Source organism: Chaetodon auriga, chromosome 21, assembly GCF_051107435.1.
Source record: "Chaetodon auriga isolate fChaAug3 chromosome 21, fChaAug3.hap1, whole genome shotgun sequence".
Lineage (NCBI taxonomy): Eukaryota > Metazoa > Chordata > Actinopteri > Chaetodontiformes > Chaetodontidae > Chaetodon > Chaetodon auriga.
In genome coordinates, this window is record NC_135094.1 from 18,733,629 (window position 1) to 18,754,654 (window position 21,026).

Consider the following 21,026-nt stretch of genomic DNA (forward strand, 5'->3'; position numbering starts at 1 on the left):
CTTCACCGAGGTGATTTTACTTAGTTTCCTGATGGACATAGCTTTACTTGTTGTAGGTAGCTAACAGCTAACAGCGGCAGTATGTACCAGGTTCAGCAGCTTCCCACTGAACACAGCCAGACCTGGACCGAACACAGCCTCTGAGACCCACAGAGGCCATTTTGACAACAGGGAATACTGTAACGTTATAGAGGTGATTTACGGAGATTCTTGCTGGACTGATTGCATTACTTTTTGCTAAAGCAAGATAACCACTAATTGCTGCTAACTGTAGCTGCTATTAGCTGGTATACCTCCGTTAACCATGCAGATAGCACTCCTATTAGCATTAGCTGACTGAGCCTCAGGTGCCATTAGCCAAACCTAGCAAGAAAACAACCTCCCTATTGTCAGACTTGCCTCCATCTGTCTTGGAGGCTGTGTTCGGTCCCGGTTTGGCCTTCTTCACTGCTAGTAGAGTGCTATTTGATTCTGTGTATTTATGTGTTTCCTGTAAAAGCAGAAAACAAGGGAGGGACTTATCACAGCTATTGATTGGTGTGTTACGTTCCCTTGCCATCCAGATAGCTGAGCTAACAGCGGCTACAGTTAGCAGCAGTAAATGGTTAGCTTACTTTAGCACCAAAGAAAGCTATGTGTCCACCAGGAAACTCTATAAATCACCTTGTGTTCCCTGTTGGGAACTGGCCATATAACATTTCATGACAATTCTTCAAATGAAGTCTTATCGGATTATGTACATTTTGAAATACAAAATTACCGTGGCTGACAAGGGTAAACGCATTGCAACTGCCAAAACATTTCCATGAGGAGAAACAACTGGAAACTTCAGAAACAATGCAATTCAAAAACTAATACAAAAATCCAAAACACAACAGTGGAAATATGCTGCAAATGTCAAAATGGGCTGCAGAATGCCAAAACAAGCACATTTACAGCAAACACACTGCATATTCTCCAATAACAAATGCAACAGAAAAATGTTGTATAGCCAGTCAACACAACGAAAGCTCTCCAGGCCTCTTGGGGGAGTGCTAAGTGGAACTGCTTGGTTTTCGACCGGAGAAAGTGTGAGACCAGACAGTGGTGTTTGTTTTTGACGCTGGAAGAGTAATACTAAGGCCAAGTGTAAAAAAGGAATGCATACCTTCTTATGTTAAGTCAGTTCTCTAATCCACTTTTCTTCCCAAATCAAAAACAAACACGGTGAGAAAAGAGGACAATGCTCTGATTTTTGACCTCAGCACTGCACAATGGCACTGATGTATTTTTTTTTTTTTCTCATTTCAACATTAATGCAACTGCCAAAGTTTGCATGGGCGTGATGAATAGAGCTGAGATGATAATAGTTACGTAGTGCATGTGACTTCATGGCATTCTAAGTGTCACTCTTTGAGACCATCTCGTACCTCTTCTTTTAGTCGTGCTTCGAGACCATTTCACAGTTTAATAAGAGCGCTACTTTGGTCTTTAATTCCTGTAACATTGGCTTGTCCAAGGATCATTTCCACGTCACTGGATAAAGTAATGGAGTAATTGTACACAATCCAAGCACTTTCATGTTTTCTACACGCACAATTGCAGGCTTTACATGTAATTAACATAGCTCTTGTCATAAACCAATGGGCTGTGAAGGGGATTAGTGTTTGCATGTGAATGGGACCCCTGTCAGCTGTGGGATGTAATTAGGGTTAACAACTAAGCTTAGACCCAAAACATCTTCAAGCGGGAGTCAGAGAGTATTGTAATTAGGAAGCACTTTACAGGGTAGTACTGTACAGCATGCTACTGTGCTGTATGCACTCTAACTTTACACCCACTATGGCCTCACTTTGTTCTTAAAGAGCACACTGTTACCGAGGGCCTCAGCTGGAGGAGAGATTGAATTTTAAATGATTGCAACATTCATAACTCATTATCAGATATGATTAAGCTGTCCTGGCTGTAATGGATCTCAACAGCACCAAACACCAAACACATCCATCATAATTGGAGATGTGTCATTGAGTATCAATACACTGTCAAAGTGTAGGTGCATTACACATGCAGTCTTCTCTCCTAGATTTCATTGACCTGGAGGTTTGTTGAAATGTATTTTACCAGATGAAGGATGCATTGAACTAAGGTTGGATCATAGGAGTACTATGAGTTTAAAGAGTGCTACTGTGATTTTAAGTTGAGGAAAGAGCACATCAAATCCAACTTTATACAGTTCATAGGATTTTACATGGATGATTTCCCAGTTATTTTGAGGAGGTAAAAGACGTTCAGTCTCACAATGACAGAACAAGTGTAGCAAACCTAAACCGTTACAGGTTTAGGAGCAGAAATGGTAAGGTTCTCTTTGGTATACTGCTGCTATGACATGGAAGAAGCAGCCTATTGCACTGACAGGTTTGCATTTTTTCAAGACTGTCTTACTGCAACTCACATGCCACATGTGTGTTGCAAGAGTTATTGGCTGTCATAATTACTTCTCTTGTCCATACTGGCTGTGAAGTGATCCTTTTGTGTACACTAGAAAAGCAGGAACAAAATCATTCTATGAAAAAATGCTTTCTAAACCTTAACTGAAACTAATACAAAGCTTCAGCAGTCTGTCCAGATCAAGTGGATAGACTGCATGTCATACTACAATTCAGCCCAGTATCCTACGAATAATGTCCATTTGAGGCATTTCCTCACAATTTATGTCCAATGACACATTCAGTACCAACGTAGGAAGAAGTGGGCCCATATGTAGCAAGGTGGAAAGTAAAGGTCTGAAGGTCATGTGTTGGAGTCTTTTTTTCCTGCAGGAGACCAAAGTTTGATCCTACTGGCTGCAAACCTGAAATGAATGTTTTTAGCAAATGGAGCTACATTATTTCTTTAAGCTCACCTGAGTATTTTCGTTGTCTAATCGTAAGTTCTTGCAGATGGGTTTGATTGATCACAAGACAAAACACACAAGGATCAGTCAGAATCAGCACAGTTGATCATTGATCAGTCAGTCACATCGTAAGTTTGCATCAACAACTCTGACACAGCGACAAAACACTCTTACAAATAGACAATTTCATACTCAAAACTGTAACCATGGGAGATACCCACTTGATACGCATCTGGCTGACTTTGATTGAATTTTAGAAAACATTTTTTAAACAAAATGAGGACTATGGAATTTGTCATGTTAGGAAGGAATTGCTTCATGGCCAGTCTGAGAGCCCTGTCTCCCAGGATTATATTAATATACAACTGATAAGCAACAGCAAAAAAACATTCAGACTGGAAGGAAGCATAATTCAGACTGAGTTACATTTTACAATTAATGTACCTGGCATGTCGCAAAACTGTTGATACTGAACCTATGTTTACTGACTATGTATTTCATTTGTTTTCCACCAAAATAGACAATCTTGCATCGCACTAGTCACTCATAGTAACTAAAACATTATTCACCTTTTTATGGTTATGTTTAGGCAATACAGTATGTACTGTTTTAAGATTTAAAAAAAAAAAAAAAAAAAAAAAAAATTCAGCCTATCCTTTGAGACCTCGTCAAACCCAACGGTCTTCAAAGCGGCAGGCATAAAAAGGCTGTTGGAGTAAGAATTTGATGTCTTTATGTATAATGTATTTTTAAGGTGGTGATCAGTTGTGATTTCAGACAGACGGTCTCTTTTAAGATGATGACATGTTTTGTATTTCAAGTTGGAGATTGTATATTTTAAAAGATGATGTAAGGATCCATGTCAATACTTTGTGTTTAGTTTTGTTGGTTTAGCAAGTCAGACTGCAAGTCTTCAGTCAGTCAGTCACATATCTTCGGAGCTATAATAGAAAGATTATTCTGTTTTCATTATGACAGCTGTCACTGACAACACTTACTTGTAAAGTGAGACAAAATAGATAAACAGATAATGTTACATGTTAAACACCATCAGTTTGTGATGTTTGATGTGTCAGAGGTTGCCTCATCTGCCTTGACTTCAGCTCATGATATCCTACGTCCCTCATCAACATGCTTCAAAGAAAGGCCGTGAACTCATTGCTTTCAGTCAAAGTGGGTGTATGCGCATAAAATTGGCTCCAAAGTGGGAACACTTAGGTGTGGGTTACATTTGTCTTACGCAAAACACATCATCATATTGCTACGTCAGATGCAGCTCCATTTTCTGCTGCTGTGGGTGGAGATCCGGTTATCTCGGCCTCTTCCATGATGGATTTCTCCTTGTGTCATTACTGAGCATCAGAGCAAATGGCGCCTCTACAAAGAAAGCCTCACTCTTTGATTCTGAGAGACTGACACCAAGACATGGTGTTTCAGATCTTTGAGACATTTTCTGCTATCAGGCCCTATTGATGCTGCACTGGAAATAGGCTGGCATTATGTCACATTGTGCACATTTATCCAGTTATACGACAAGAGACACACCAGCTAATAAGAAAATGGATCCAGATGTGCAGAGAAAACAGCCGACAGCTGTTAATATGGGTGTTAAATTATTTAGGTACTTTAGGTACAGGAAACTCGATTTAGAATCACAACGGAAACATACTTTGGCAATGCAGAGGAATAGACTTGAGTTTGGACTCGAGTCTGGCTCAAGGCATGAATCTGATGACTTTATACAGTACAAGGTGTGTTTTACAGTGCAGAACGTTGGATGGACTTTTGTGGTCAGCCACAAAACAGAGGGCAACATTTAGTTCAGAAATTACAATGATTCTACAGGAATAACAAGTTGAGGAACACAGTTACAAATGTTTTAGGACTTAACTATTTCTGGAACTGTACTCTAATAACTGTCAGTCTGATTGAAATCTTTAAATGATATTACATCTAGTGAAGGGAGAATAATGACCTCTTTTGCACAAGATGTAGGACTTCTTGATTCAGAACTTGACTCTGAACTTTGTAGCCAATTGTGACATAAATAAGAACAAACTTACTTTGTTCCACCTCTTCCAACACACACAACACACAGTGTACAATAAAGGCTAGAGAGGGATCACTAAGCCATGAACCACGCTGTATGTTTGAGCCAGACGAGCCCTTAACCACCTGTAAGGAAAATTCTACAGAGCAGTTTCACCGTGTTCAACCGAACTGTTTGTTTTTGCTCAAGGCTGATTCATAATCAATAGGTGATATCTGTGGAGTGTGACTAGGCTTACAGTATTTGCCACGTACACCAAAAACAACCCCATGAATTACAAAACAAGGTCTGCATTTGTGCATGTTTGAGGGAAAGAGCGTGAGAGATGTATTAATGAAACAAGGTCAACAAGATGTTTAATGTCATATCCGCTCCTCCTACAGCTGACAAATACAGTATCATTACCACTTACCAATGATTTAGAAAAAAAAAATGTTGCTAATCTCAGTAAAATTCTATTAATGTAGCCGCCATGAACCAAACTGTTTCCAGCTCTGCTAGACAGTCACGCTTCACAAAAATCTTTTATTTATTCACTGGATTAATCTTCATGGAGGTTTTAAATTGAAAGAATAAGTGAAATGTACATAGGTGTTTCAGCTGGAGTAGTCCCTGCCCTCGCAGAGGTGAGGAGGTCGTCTGCTGTCGTCTCTAAATGATCCTAATAACTGTCAGTCACGCAAACTGTAAAAACTGTCATTTTCTGGGTGACCAAACACTGCCAAACTTTAAATCCAATGTTCAAAAAATAAAGATCATAAAATGTACTTTAGATCAATCAGTGGAATTATTTAACAGATGATGGAAAGACAATTGACACTACTATAAATATACTATTAAAAATACCTTTAAAGGTTACCTGCAAATTGAAATTGTAAGTTTTACTCTGCATGCACTTTCATTCCCAGTATGCACAAAGATATGCTTAAATAAATATGTCTTGAGACCAATGTTGATGCATATTACATCACAGAGACATTTAAGTCAAATATCATTGCTTCCTGTCAAATTTAAAGGACAATTTCTTTTTAATGTGTATTTCAATAGCGCTACTAAGCTGGCCCCATATTATGCAAACTGATGATGATAAGCTTTTCACTGCAGTATATAATGACATTTCCTCTGCCACCACATCTTAAGATTACAGGGTTTAATGTGTCACATGAAGTGCACGACCTGAGTTTAACCTCCTCTGAGTGTTTGTGTTTGTAAAACTGATGATTGCTGGATAAAGTCGTTTAAATATTTGGCCTTAATGTGTTTTCATCGGCTTGTGTATGCCTATCATCCAGGGTCAGGGCTCTGACATGAGATCGTATCCCATCACAGTAAGAGCTGTAATACAATCACAGCAACACAGGGTGGTCTAGTCTATACTTCAGTTTAAATGATGACCATTTTTCTTCATGTGACGTTAATTTAGTCTCAGCAACTCAATAAAGCTTTTTTGATGCACAATAATTGCGGAGCACATTTTACAAGAAGTCAATTTGAGATTTGCATGAAGAATGGCAGCGTTTCATGGTGGAAGGGTTTTGCAATAAAGAGACAAGCGATTGAAATTGAGATACTTGCGAGCGGCCACAGCTTTGGCTCAGAAGGCACTCATGCGACAGAAATGAAATATAAATGGGAAAATAATGGAGGTTTATTCCGACAGTGTCATTGAAAACTTTTACATTGCTGTCACAGGCTTGAAACTTACTTCTGCGAACAGGTACCCATTTAGATAAGAAAAAGTCATTCTTGACGAGTTGAAAAAGCTGCAAGAAATGCAAGAGAGTGATTATTCTCGACAAAAGGTTTGACACTAACATTGTTATCTGTTCTTTTTAAGGACACACAGCCACCATATCTTAGTGGCAGATAAATGTCTTTTACAGCGGATGATAAATGCTGGGATTCCGAATTGATATTGGACATTCATTATGTCACAATTACCTTAATTGCATTTGTACAGTGCTGGGTGACTAATGGGTTCACACTCATAAAATATATATATATATATATATATATATATATATATTTTTTAGTGCCTGCTAATTCAAACAGTCAATTTAGATGAAATATATTAAAATGTCTGAAAGGTAAAGGTGAAGCCAGAATGAATTTATTCTCAGTATGTGAACAAGGCCAGCACAGTCAGCTGACCTGGGGGCAGCGCTGAGAGATATTGTCTTGAAAACAAAACAAAACAAAAAAAGACGAATACTGTCATTCCTTTTATCTTGCTGAACTGTTGGCGCTGTAAAATATTGCTGTGTGATTACACAGGGTGTGTTATGTCAGCAATGCATGTAGCTCTATAAGTCTGATGAACTTGATGGATCATGCTGTTTTTTGAGTTAGAAAATTTCATGCATGTCATTTTTAAGTCTAATATGTCTAATAGTTGTTCTCATAAATGTTTTTTTCAAACATGTTTGATATTTGCGGCTGATGTTGGCAACTGATGAACAACTTTACCTGAAGTTATCTTCGCTTTACAAAATTCACTCACCTCCAGTTCCTTTTCTATGCTTTTCAGTCCTACACACCTCTCCATTCAGGAGCTCACCCAAACTCTGCACTCGTTTCGTCCCTTTTTGACCTTTTCCTTTGAAACACTCCAAGCTCCTGGTTGCTGGTACCACCAGAACTCCAGAGGTTACTGACCAGCGGTCCAATGTGTTGTCCACTGTGTTTAGTCAGTCATAAGGTTTATGCTCCCTCCTGTTTGTCAAAGACTATAATATCTGTACAAGTTGGTGGAAACAGTCTTTATGTGTGTAGGCCAGTCTTTGTAGTTCAGCTGATCAGTTAGTATTCAGTTTTGTTAGCTAACATTACCATCGCTATGACAGACAACTTTCAGTCAACAATACATCGACATCTACACCTTTTGGCCACAAACAGAGTTTCATTTAGGCTTGGAAATGAAAGAAAAACATTGTCATCGCCTCGATCAGGATACTACTCTTGTGTCACCGTAACATATCCCTCATGTACATATTTTGACGATCTTCAGAATGTTTTTGTAGTTTGTGACATGTAACATGATGTTTTTTTGTGATGTATGCATCGAAAGAACAGAGAGCTGCACGGGATGAATCAATAATAAGGATTTCGTCTCTTGTGATGTGTTCAAGGCACATCCAGTCATTCCAGAAACATGCAGCATCTGATCTTAACTAGGCTAATCTCACTATTCAGCATATTCAAACAGATATAAAACACTAACTATATCTCAACCGCAGTTATTTCATAAGAAATATATTTCAGTCAGGAGAGACAAGTGAACAAAGAAAAGATGATTGTCTATGATGACAGATGATATGATGTGATATTTAAGTGTTGACAGAAAGGCTTTGGCGCTTAGACTCGACAGGGAGATTTTGTAATCGAGGGGTGTCTGCCCCGAGCAGAATCCCACCACGGAGTCCAGAGACTGGTCATAGTGCTGGCTGATGACTCTGCTGAGACTGAGGAAATGATGAAGCCGATGAGTTAGACTGGACAGTGATGGGGATGGTAAACACCACAGTGACAAGAACTACAAAAGGCAGAGAGAGGGAATCAAATTTAAAAAGAGAGCATCAAGACGAAGGTGTTTCGCCGTGCTATTCGATAAATGTGACCAGCCAATAAACTCAGTTAACAACCCCAGACAATGACAGCCAGGAATCCATGCACAAGCATGAGAGGAGCGAATGGCAGGCTGGTATGAGAGATAAACTACAGGACTGAGCATGCAGAAGAATAATCATCCTGACCGAACCTTCACTTGAGCTTCATTTAGTGTCATAAGTGTACTCACTCTGTAATCAAATAACTGCAATATTTGTGTGCTTTTACTTCGTTACTCCTACAACATCTGCAAACGGCAATTACAGTCTAGCTAAAGTTAGGCCAATAAAAACAGTAACCCCCAGGAAAAGACTTGATTATTAAATAATAAAATGGTCGACATTTGCTAGTCTGAGACAGGATGTGAACTGGAGCTGGTGCTATTGAAGGCAAATGCTTATTTACCCATTTATCATGTGGACTCTCATACCCTCCTTTTCACTGCAGCATGTGAACACCTGAGCAACTGAACATCAGTGAATGGTACACAGGACAGATCACAGTCAATTGTGACCTGTTCAGTGCATCAGTGGGATGCCAAACACTTTTTTGTGTGTGTTTTTTTTTTTCTTTTTTTGGCCAGGCATGCTTGCTGTACCAGGGCACAGGGTTCAGGATTCAACCACAGCTGTGATCACTTTGATTGTTTCACATAAAAACACACACTCACAGTAATGAATGAGTGCATGGGAATAAAAGAGCGCTCTAAGTTCTCTTACTCTCCCTACTGTCAGTCATATATTTGGCCATGTTAGAGGCTGTGACAGTCATGGCCAGTCACATTCACTACTTTCACCCCCTTTCATCACTGGGCTTTCTCTGTCATGTTGCACTGACAGTTCGGGGATCCTGTGGAGAGTTTCCCTCAGAGGAAGGAGTTCTTTTTAAGTCGAAGTCATTTTTCTGGACATGTTGAAGATCCTACTGTCATCATGTTTGCTGTGCATGGTAGGGTGGGCTTTTATTCATCACTATGATCCACACAATGACATCTGCAGTTAAATCCCACCAAACTGCCATAACTGAGACTAAAATGCAATTAAAAATGCCGTCTAGTTGTTTCTTATTTCAATCACACCTATACTTGAGTTGTAATTAAACATACAGAGCTTCAGGCGACACTTTGGCCAGACTCCTAAAACGGTGGTACGCACAGGTTACCCAGTGTTTTGTATCATGGAGGTATGCATCATAGGAGGAAGGGTGTTTGTGTGCATTTGTGGTTGACTGGCAGAAACAGACAGTCCTGAGGGAGCTATTAGTGGAGAGAGAGATTTTAATTGATCTACGATTTTTCTGTGTGAGCTGTTTTCAATGCGTCCATCTTCTACATGCTTGTTGATTTGCAATAGAAGCTGTTTAGAGTAATTCATCAACACGACAAGTAACCACAGAGGTTTGTGGCTATTTTGCTACAGTCTGGTGCTTGTTGGTGCCCAAAGAGCCCAAAATAGTGTGTCTGAGTCAGTATGCTACTCCCAGAGCAATGACAATGTGGATATTTTACTGTAGGCCAAGTGTTTGCGATCAATAGCATGCAAATTGGGCAGTAATAGTAACGGGTGAGTTTCAAGCTGTTTTGCATTCAGCAATGAGACTTAGGTGTACATACTTTACAATGGTTCAAAGAAGGAATAAGGGGAGCTGTAATCGGCTCAAAAGGTGCAAAATACAGGCAAATAATGTCACAAAGAACACAAAGAGGCTTGGACTTGCAGTTGCTTTGGATTATAACATTTCAAGGTTGATGCTCTTCCTCAGTTTGCATCAAAAGGGGCTGCAAAGAAAAGGAGAAAGTATCAAAGTGACAAAAACACTGCAGTAGTGAGATGGTCCCACACAGTGCTGAACAGTACACAGCAGCTCAGGAATTTATTACAGTTCACCTTTGATCAGTCAGAGCAGGATATAGCAAATGATGGCACATTCATCATCATCAACATCTTCATCAGAGCTAAGCTTCAACCAAAAAAATTCTATGTTCGTTAATGTCTTTTCATTAGACCCTCACTGCTTGCTTAAGACCTGCGGACTGTCAAACTCCATGTCCAATATTTGTGGCTTTCCCTTAAAAATGTATCACCTCCAAGTGCAAGCTGAGAAAAGTCTGCAGACATCATCAGGGTGATTATCTCAGACTTGACAAAGCTCCTCCAGAGCCACAGAAAACAATATACAACTGCTGAGTACAGTTCAGAGCATGACACGTACACTCATCTTGATGTGTAGTTCCACTTTCACAAATTTAAAGTTCTATTAAGTTCTGTTTATATTCCCAGATGCTAACAAAGGCTAGTTACTCACCATTCCTAACTGACTAACTAATTAATGAAGCAATGATCACATATTAACGGTGTTTTGCTTTGAGAAAAGACAGTCAAGGTTTTAATACAAAGAATTAAAACCATTTGTACTAAATTGCAAAAAAATTGATTAAACTCTGGATTCTGGGAAATAATTCAGCTGTTTTAAGGCATTTCAAGAAGCCCATAGGATTTTCTATAATGAAATGTGTGAGAAGCAATTAAGCCTTTTTCCTCCAGCTTATTTGCCACTGTGACCATGTTTTCCTGAAAGCAGCAGCAGCAACGTGTAGACAAGAGCTGAGCATCTGTCCTCCAATGGAATTCTTACTTTATCCTCCTCAGGTGACATATATAGACTGCACACCCAGCCCATATAACCGCTGTGAAGTTTGTAAAAGAGAAGGCTGAAATTGATGACTTGAAACAGTCCAATGCCAAGAGTGAGGACAATTAATCCTGCCTCACCGTTAAAGACGTCTCTTTGATACAATAGTGAATGCCAGGTCCATCTGTGAAGTCAAGATGTAAGAGTCATGCATACATGCAGACAGAGAAAGCTATGGCTCCTAATTCTGCTCATTAATCACCTGTCTGCCGAACATCCTCCAGAGAAAAAGTGCCCGGCTCCTCCGAGGTAATTACAACACTTGAAGGAACGCTCTCTGCTGCAAATGCTCATAAGTAGCCATCTTATCCCTCTCCTGCCCTTCCTTTTCTGTCTCAGCCGTGGAGCCAATAGCTCCCATGTCCTCTGGAGAAACTTCCTCCTCCACTCAAGCCTTTTCTGCTGCACTGCTCTTGCCGTTGCTCCTCTTCAGCTTTGTAGTCAGCAGACTTTTTTTCCGGGCGCACATCCATTTGGCATCCGATGTGGGATAAATAAATTATAGCCTCTAAAATCAATGCCCAGTCTACGTTGTAGGCTGTAGGCTTTAGTGCTTGCCACCATGCTAGAATTATGTCACTGGGGCCCAAACAGGGACATTTCATGAGCCCCTAAGCTATGCTGCTGTTCAGTATTTCTTGTTTTTTGAAATAGTCTTTAACTGAAAAGCTATTCCAGGCCTTCTGACATGTATTATTTGTCATAAGTTTTCATGGGTAATATCACTTTTACTGCGGAGACTGATGGAGGTTTAGAGGCACAATTTGTCTCAGGAAGATGTTAGTTTGTCACACGGTATCCTGGTCTGAACCAGTTGTTCCTCGTGATTCACTGCAGCGTCTAGAAGACGTCTTTAATTTCTTTGCAGAACCACTCAAAGAATCTAAAAATAAATCAAAAACAGTTGCAAAAGTGACATCTTTGTGCATTTATTTTTAAAAGCCGACCAGTAGCAATGCAGTCACTCAGTCTGAAAACTGTGTGTTGATGTTGGAATAAAAGATTTATAACTATCAGCAGATAGATGATGTTTTTTTTTGAAAGCTGTTGTAGTAATTTCATAGCTGGTTTTAGGGAGTCTGCGGCTAGACTTGCATAAAATACGTCTTTGAATGTGTCCTCACAGTGGCTCCTTGAGAGCTACACAGTGCTCAGCTACTCTGCTACACTTTGATAATGCTTTCCCTCTCTTTTTGTTCCTTTTTTGTGTTCCCAGATGGAGATGATACCAGAGCCTGATCCTGACGACGAGGGGACAAAAATAAGTGTAAGTTGAAGAACATGCATCACTAGTTGCAGCCCAGTGCTTCTCAAACGTGCTCCGTCATGACCCAAGTTTGCAGCGTTTCATTCCAAGCAAGCACAACAGCAGCTGATTTCCCAGAATAATACACCTTCAAGCAGAGAAAGGAGCTAATCAGTGAAATCAGTGGCAGTGTATTATTACTGTCAGAGTGGTTCCCTGCCTGCGCTCATGCCCCAGCAACTGTTCGGCCCCTTTTTCTTGTTGTTCTTTATGTGCTTTCTGTGCCCAGTGCACCACACAGCCTGTCTCTGAATGACTGCACTGGAGTCCTCATACAGTCAAAGAGTCGTGGTCATGTCATCTAAATGTAATGTCATGTAATGTAAAGTGACTGGTCTGTGTTCAAGGTGACTCATAGATTGCTTTAAAAGGTAAATTCTGGTTTATTTAAAATTGATTCATCATTTCTACAAATTACAATAACATTGTACTCACCAAAGTATAGATCTAGGTTTTCTTGTTCATAACCATCATTTTGCTTTAAGAACACTGCAAAACACTGCAAAACTAGCAACCACAAACTAGAGTGTCTTTTGTTGGCTCACTTATGTTGCATTGTAATTTCAACCGAACCATCTTAAATATATTGAGAATAAAATGGTTCTAGTGAAAGTCGCCATGCAGAGATTACAAGGATACCTGGTATCCCCATTCTCCAAGTGAAGCAGAAAATATAAAATACAGTAGCGACCTTACTCTATAAATTGTTGTGTATTTGAGGCATAAATTGAGACGTTTTCAGTTGTCGTGATAAAAGTTTTTTTTTTTTTTTTTTTAATGAGCCTAAGCACACATGGGGTCCGGGATCTCCAGTCTTAAAATCTTGTGCTTTGTTAGCCTGCTGTTTACCCCAACCTTCCAATGACCTCTGAAAAGAACAAGAGTGCAGCACTCTGCAAACTGGAAAAGCATTGCCAGAGAACATAATTCAGGGCTTCAAAAGTATTTGGTAAAAAAAAATGTTGCTGTGCATAAGCATAAATTCTAGGAGACAGGTTTGGCACATGTCAGCAAAGATCTACCATGTACCACTCAATATTTCCATCGGCTACACCAGTGCATCCAGTTGAGCTGTCCTGATTAAAATGGATGGGTAACTGAGTTTGTTGCGCTGCTGTCAGGGCTGTACAGGCCACCACAGGACACTTCTTGACCCCTTCTTAATAAAAGAACACATGTGCAGATGTAGATCACCGATAGTTTTCTATTCTGCGTCTTATTTCTTTACCATCATCTTCAGGAAAATAGATTAAAAAAAAATATAATGTCAAAGAATGTTTATCGTATAGACAGTAATGCATTATGTATTCTTTGTCCTCTAAATATGTGACTTTGTTATTTGTTAATTTGTTGTGTCAGTGTATTGTACTTTGACACTCACCACATCAGAAGTCACACTGTCAGCCTGGCGTCCTCACTGCAAAAACTTCCACCACAGTCATTTAATTCTGAATAACAAAAATATTTCATCTCAAAATGTGCAACCCTCAAGACAAAATAATGTCCTGACCTGCTTTAAAGATCCTGAAAGCATATTGTCTCAAGAGCTTCTAACAGGGTGCAACATGAACATGCTATTTTTTAAAGTTATAACATTGAATTGCTTTTCATGAGAGATTTCTGTCTCTTGCTCCTCTCACTGGTTTGAAGTGGATGGGGTGCATTTGGATAGCGGTAATGTCACACTTTACTGTACACCAGTCACAATTCAGTGATCTTTTCTGACAGTTAGTGGCTAAATGCTTATGTGTTTTGGCTGTTAAACATTAAATAACTAATACCTAAGGAACTTATTTTCTGAATTTTAACTTTGATCATTGCTTTTACCAGATGCCATACCAGATTTGCAGCAGCTGTGACACTTTACTTAGGTGTCTTGACCAGATGGAAACTAGCCCTATCCTAAAAAAATGCCAAGATTAAATACAATTTTAAGTGACACTGCCAATGTTGGCATAGGGTCATATGTATATACAGGGAAAGAAGAGACGTGTCAACCGTCAGACATTTTTCTTTACCAAATCTATCAAGATGTTAAACACTTCTAAATGTATTGAGCCATTGTAAGCACCACTGCATATCAATCAGCAGGACTGCTTCTGCATCTCCACTGCATCTCTATGATTTTAAGTATCTTAATGTTTGCCAAAAACATATATTAGCATTTAGCTATTTTATCTATAATCAGTTTCTCAGTTGACTGTCCAGAAGTTCCAGAATAAGTAGTGATCCAAAATCGACTTTATAATGATGTGTATTGAGTACCCTGACAGACGATTTTATTTCAATCCCTCTTAAGACACCACTAGCACGATTTTGTGTGCAAACCAGTAAGCAAAACATATTGGCTCCAGGGCCACTGGTGTAAAGCTGTAGAGTCATCAAGGGTTGTTGCAGTATTGAAGAAAAACCTGAATATGCCTATGGAATGTAGTTAAGAATCACTATTTTAGCCCAGCCCTGTCTAACAAAGAAATCTGTGCTTCAAACAATATATTTTATACCTGCAATTATCATTGCCACTTCTGTATATGAGTCCAAATTGGAGTGTGTTAGCATCTAAATGTCACAGAATACTGGTCATGTAGCATGTTGTAGAATAAAGTGGAATGATGTGTCATGAAACCTTGTAGCATTCCATCATACCATGCACTGTTATGACACTGTGGTCTCTTTTAATTACTCTAACAGACAGTGAAAGTCCAGGGCAACGACATCTCACACAAGCTACAGATCTCCAGAGTCAGCAAGAGTGACGAAGGACTGTATGAGTGCCGGGTGACCAGAGCTAACTATGGAGAGATTGTGGAGTACAAAGCCCAGGCCTGGCTGAAGGTCAATGCCACAGCCAGGCCACGACGACCACTGCCGCCCCCCAAGAAAAGCTCCCCGCTGCACCTGACGGACAAGAAGCCGAGAAAGACCAGCTCACCTCTGGGCCAGGACAACATGAGTTCAGACCAGAGGGTGGCCTCCACCTCGACTTCTCACACATCCTCCAATACAGCTAAACACAACCCCGGCTCAGGTAAGCCCCTGGGGGAGGGTTACATAATGAGGGCACTGTGCAACACAAAAAAGACTCATCTGGCCAGAATTTTTACTACCAGCGTAAAGTCTGGGCTGCAACCTTCCTGTCTGACGTATTCATGAGTCACCTACTTTAGTAAAAAGAAAAAGGTTGTTTGGTTCAGATTCAGAACAATCAAGTCAAGTGTAAAATTATGCTTTCAGAAAACAAACCTTCCCCCAAATTTTAACAATGTTTCACCTGCATCATTCAAGTTAGCACTGAAACACTGATCAACACATTGGATCCAATGAGAGTGGAACCAGTCTCTGGTGGCTCTAAACAACTGAGCAGACTTTGTGGTGAGTGTCTGATTTCACTGAACTGCTAAGATACCATGTAGGTGTTATAGAACAAGCAGGAAAATGTGATTTGAGAACCAGAATTAGTAGAAGCTGGCCAAGTAATCTGGCCCAGTCTTTAGCTACCTTCCCTGAGATGTAAAGTGTAGCGCAAGTTTTCATCTCTACTTGCACCAGGTAGCGGGAACGCACCACTTCTTACTAGCTCCAATTCATAAAGCTGGTAGCCCCATCTGCCAGTTGACATTCTACCATGCTTAAGTGTTCCCACACATGTTTACAGAGCCCAGCAAGAGAAGCATGCATGCTTGAGAAGAGGAGAATGTCACTGTCAGCATGTCAGTGAATCAAAATGTGAGAACCCACTATTGAGCTGTACTTGTTCCTGTCCATTATGCACAACTGCAAACTGTTTAGAGGAACTGTCCACCATAATAATAATAATAATAATAATAATAATAATAATAATAATAATAATAATAAGCATTGATAAGCAAGTGACTAGAGTGATGCAGTGTTTCCTTCTGCTGAGGACCATAGCTAAAATTAAATCTTTTTTCAGCCACCGCAGATATTGAAGACATCTGTGGTTTTATTTCATCTTGTTTGGAGCATTGCAATTCCCTTCATTCCTGCGATCAGCTGCAAGTCAATCTCCTTCCTCCAGCATACCCAAAATGCTGCTGCTCAGCTCTTAACTAATTCTTCGAGATGAGAACACATTTTGCCCTTTCATGCTTCTCTTCACTGGCTGAGCGTTAAAATTGATTTTAAGAGTTTACCCTTAATGTTTAAGGCACTACGTGGCCAGGCTCCCAGCCATATTTTAGAAATTTCCATCCCCCATGAGCAGCTCCAGAGCTCCTCAGGCATGCCTCCTCTGGTGCTTCTTAAACTCACCTTATTATCGAGGGTCTTCTTGCTGCAGGCTTCTCAGTTCTAGAACTCCCTGCCCGAGCAGGCAAGCCCAAATCAGTGGCATCTTTTTATATTATTTTCCACATTTATCTTGAATTTCTCGACTCCTTAATTATTATCTGTGGCTTGAATTTGAATTTCCTTATTTGTGTCCTCAAGTAGTCTATCAGTATGACCCAGGGACACTGAGAATGTGGGGCTGAAAGCAACACATACATAGATTTTCTCCAATATTGTCTCATTTTTCAACCCACAAAAAGTAACACCTTTAGAAAAATTCGATGAGCTATAATCACATAAAAATGCAACACATACTGGCTTTAAGTTATTATTATTTTTATCGAACTTTCATGAGATTTACTGCAGTATGGCTCTGCCATGGGATTCTGATACCCAGTCTGTAATTATACTCAGCAGATTGCAAAGAATATCAATGTTACCTTTGTCCTTCAGCAAGTGCAGTAAGGCTGAAATCCTTTCAAAGATGTGTGCAGTGTAATACCTATTGAGTTGTCTTGGTGAGTGCAAACATCATCAGCATTTGCAAGAAATGGAAAACGTGCAGACTGAGCTAGGGGAGGATGATTTAATCCTTTCATTGTGGTTGAGGTCAGCTGTTTTCCCAGTGACGAACATGAACAAAATTCACCCATTCAAGTAATCAGCAACCAATATGTGTAGTCATTCCTGTTAAAGCCATCACTATCTCACATTAAACATTTCACTTCAAATCATTTTGTAAGCTGAAGTGATGTGTAAGATTTTATGGTGTAATATATGATCTACGTTTTAAGAAAATGCAGCACTGGTTAATAAAATTACTGTAACGACCTTTAAAAAGTTAGCATCACCACCTTAGCTTGATATCCCTCTGCTGGCTCCAAAATGAAGGAACAGTCAAGCTACAGAAGCAAGCATCCTGAATGAACAAACTATCCAAGAAAGCCTTCCTGCTACTTCTCAAACATTATGTATGTGAAATGCATGATCTGTTTCCCTATGCTGTGAGTCATATTAACACGTTTATCCGGCTTAAACAGATGTAACTGTGGAAGCTTACAGCTAACAGTATTTAAAAAAAAAAAAATCCATAAAACACCATGTTCTCAGTTAAATACAGAACATACATGCATTTAAATATTTACTTAGGTGCTGTATGGGCAACTGAAACAATTTGATCTGATTTTTGTTATCACCTATGATTAAAGAGGATCTTAACACCAGTTGGATATCTTGTTTTTGCTTCAGTGGTTAAACTGGTTTTACAGTTGGGTGTTGTTTACATGTGCAACATGTTGCTTTTCAGCCTGGTGTTAGGTTACTCTTTTCTATTATCTATTACTACTATTTCTATTATCATTTTATGTTGTTTGCACAAACATCTAAACTAAATGTGTTTTTACTCCTGAAAAGGATTTTATTTAATTTTATTTTATTTTTCCGGTATAGTCCAATAAATGAAACCACCCAAGGTTCCAAACCTATGTGACAAAATAGATTACAATTAAGAAAAAAAAAGCTCATAGGAGCATTTTCTGATCTTATGGTCCTACACTTATGGATCTAAATCTGCTTGATTAATGTTAGGGAATGATTGCAGTTATGATTAAAAGAAGCAACTGTTGGTAGATAAATGGGATACAAAGAGTGATCTCAGGTCCCAAAACTCAGACACTTTGCACACCAGTGCAGCCACCTTGAACCCCTCCCCAAGAGGTTTTTCAGTATAACAACCTCACACTACCTCTGCCTCTGTTACAAAGAGATTATTTTCATTTCCTGAAGAAGGTCACACTTGAACAAATGATCAGTGCTGTCATTTTTCTGGTGAGGCTGGTCTCAAACCATCAGTAAAAAGCTTAACCTAAATACTAACGTGCGACAAAATAACTGAACTGAAACTGTCACTGATGTGACTGCATTTTCATGCTAATTAGACAAAAATACATATTTGTAGTAATGATGCATCCTTTACTCATCACTTGTAATAAATAATTTACATGTATGCAATGCATTCTTGTGTTTTTGTTTGTGCGTGGAGTTGACTTTATGTGTGTGACAACATTTTGCACATTGCACTTTTCCTCATATCTTTTTCATGCCCGCATACTTAATCTGATAGAGGAATTCATTCTTGTATCTTCATGGTGTTCAACTTGTATAACAGCAGCAACGTCCCTAAGTCTCAGTCAGTTCTTCTCTTTAGGTGCCTCAGTTTGAATATTCTCTCATTAACTCTTTGCATTATTTTCAGTTCTCTGACTATTAAACTATTTTATAATTGTCCTGCTCCTCCTAATCTATACATGCCAATCATTTGCCACCTGGCCAGACACAAAGTCGGCCCTGCTCTGGGCTTAGATAGCCCTCTGTGCCCTGAAGCAAACATAGAAAGATATTACTTGCCACTGAATAGAGGTAAAAAGTTGAATAATCCCCGGGGCTGCAGAGTTGGAGATTATGAGCAGCCAAATTATGCTGACAACTGTGTTGCAGTGAGTCCTCTGTGCGGTGTGTCTGACACTGATAAATGCCTCTCTGTGGCTGCTCAGGCAGCCTTAGCCACCTTCTCTGAGCAGCGGAGAGGTGTTACGGCTGAGGGCGACAGAGTTCTATTACTGCTGCGCTCAGGTTGGAGGCAGATGAGCAACAATAGGTAAATGGGCTGAGATGAAATTAAACCTGGGAGAGTGCCGATATTTTCCTTTTCCGCATTGCTGCATCTGTAAACAATGAGGCACTTTCCAGATGGGGGAAATGTGACGGTGGCTGGTGGAGCGGCTGCAGTAGCAGCAGCAGCAGAGTGGTTTGTTCACAGCTACTCCCCACCAGTGTGTCAGCTGTTGTTAGATCACAGCTCGGCCTCTATCGTTCCTGGCAGTGTTGTTCTCTCAAAGCTCAGAGGTGACCAGTGCTGAATGTGGAAAAAAAAAGGAAAGAAAAATGTCCCCTAAGCCAGACTTGTCCCTCCACCCCTGAGGCCAGCCTGGTTCCCGCATGAAAGAAAAACAAATATGGACTCAGCTTGATTGCATAAGCATTCATCCAAACAAAAAAATCACTGACCTTGTTTTGAAGAACCACCATATTTTTTTAAACTGCCTTGCCTGCATATGTCTAAGGAAAGAACACCAGTGAGTCATCGCTCCAGTAGGTGGTTAGGAACAGCAAGACTGCCATTCACGGCTGCATTCATATTGCTCAAGCAGTCGCACGCAATGTCAATGTGTCATTTCAGGTTCATGTGGATGCTTCCATGGGACCTTCCTTTCTCACAATTTTGTCTTTTGGGTGTTTGTAAATCTGGCAAACATCTGTGAGTGCTCAGCATGTAAAGAGCCCACTTCTGAGATCCGCAGAAGCCTTGCAGTGATGTGGTTAAATGTCTCCATGTCAACTGAGACTGCAGCAGTGACAGTTTATGTCCACCAGTCACAGGCATTACTGTGTCTGTTCCAAAGAAACAACACAAGAACAGCACTAATATGAAGCCAAAGAGTAGTGCCAACAATTTCTTTCACCAATATGTGTCCAAAATTAATTCGAAACTAGAAGTTGACCTAACAACAATCATGTCTGATTTCAGATATCAACGTGTGCTAAATGCTGTTTGTGAGGAACACTGAAAACTGACTTACACCAGACTGGAGCAGATAATGGAGCCAATGTACCAATATTTTTGCACACTTTAGCCATTTAATAAATAAACACTGAACCTCTTCGTGTCATAGAACATTCCAGCTAATAGGAACCAAGTAGTCAAAATGCCAAGGAGTCCAAAAGGTGCCAGGGGGTCTTATTTTAATTTATTTTTGATAATTTTGTACATAATTTATTTTATTTGTGTCCACCGTGCTCTCAACTTAGCATCAAGTTAATTTTTAAGTATGAAAGAAAGTGTATCTGGATAGTGTGTGAAGTTCCTCAGGGATCCATTCTTGGGTCTTCTCTGTTTAATAATAATGTTCCCATTTGCACAGATTACACAGTATGAACTGAAGTTAAAGGTTGCTGAGACAGTACTTGTGTTTTGATTTAATGTGCCTACTAATGCTAATGCTATTTTTAGATCATTACATTCACTGCATTCATTACATTTTGCTTGTACCCTCAAGACTCTTTTATACAATCGTGATGTTACATTGGATGTTGTGTTCGCAACGCTGGCCAATTTTAGCTGTTAGCAAAGACGGTGTTAGTTGGAAATATGT

At 39.7% G+C, this 21,026-nt stretch overlaps 1 protein-coding gene across 1 annotated transcript in view; it reads left to right on the plus strand.

Annotated features, from left to right (window-relative positions):
• Positions 1 to 21,026, plus strand: part of vstm2a (V-set and transmembrane domain containing 2A) — a 73,244-nt gene that overhangs the window by 41,219 nt on the left and 10,999 nt on the right. The window contains exons 3-4 of the mRNA XM_076761473.1: positions 12,436 to 12,486; positions 15,217 to 15,553. Of these exons, the coding sequence (XP_076617588.1) occupies positions 12,436 to 12,486; positions 15,217 to 15,553 (388 nt within the window). The remainder of the gene's footprint in view (positions 1 to 12,435; positions 12,487 to 15,216; positions 15,554 to 21,026) is intronic.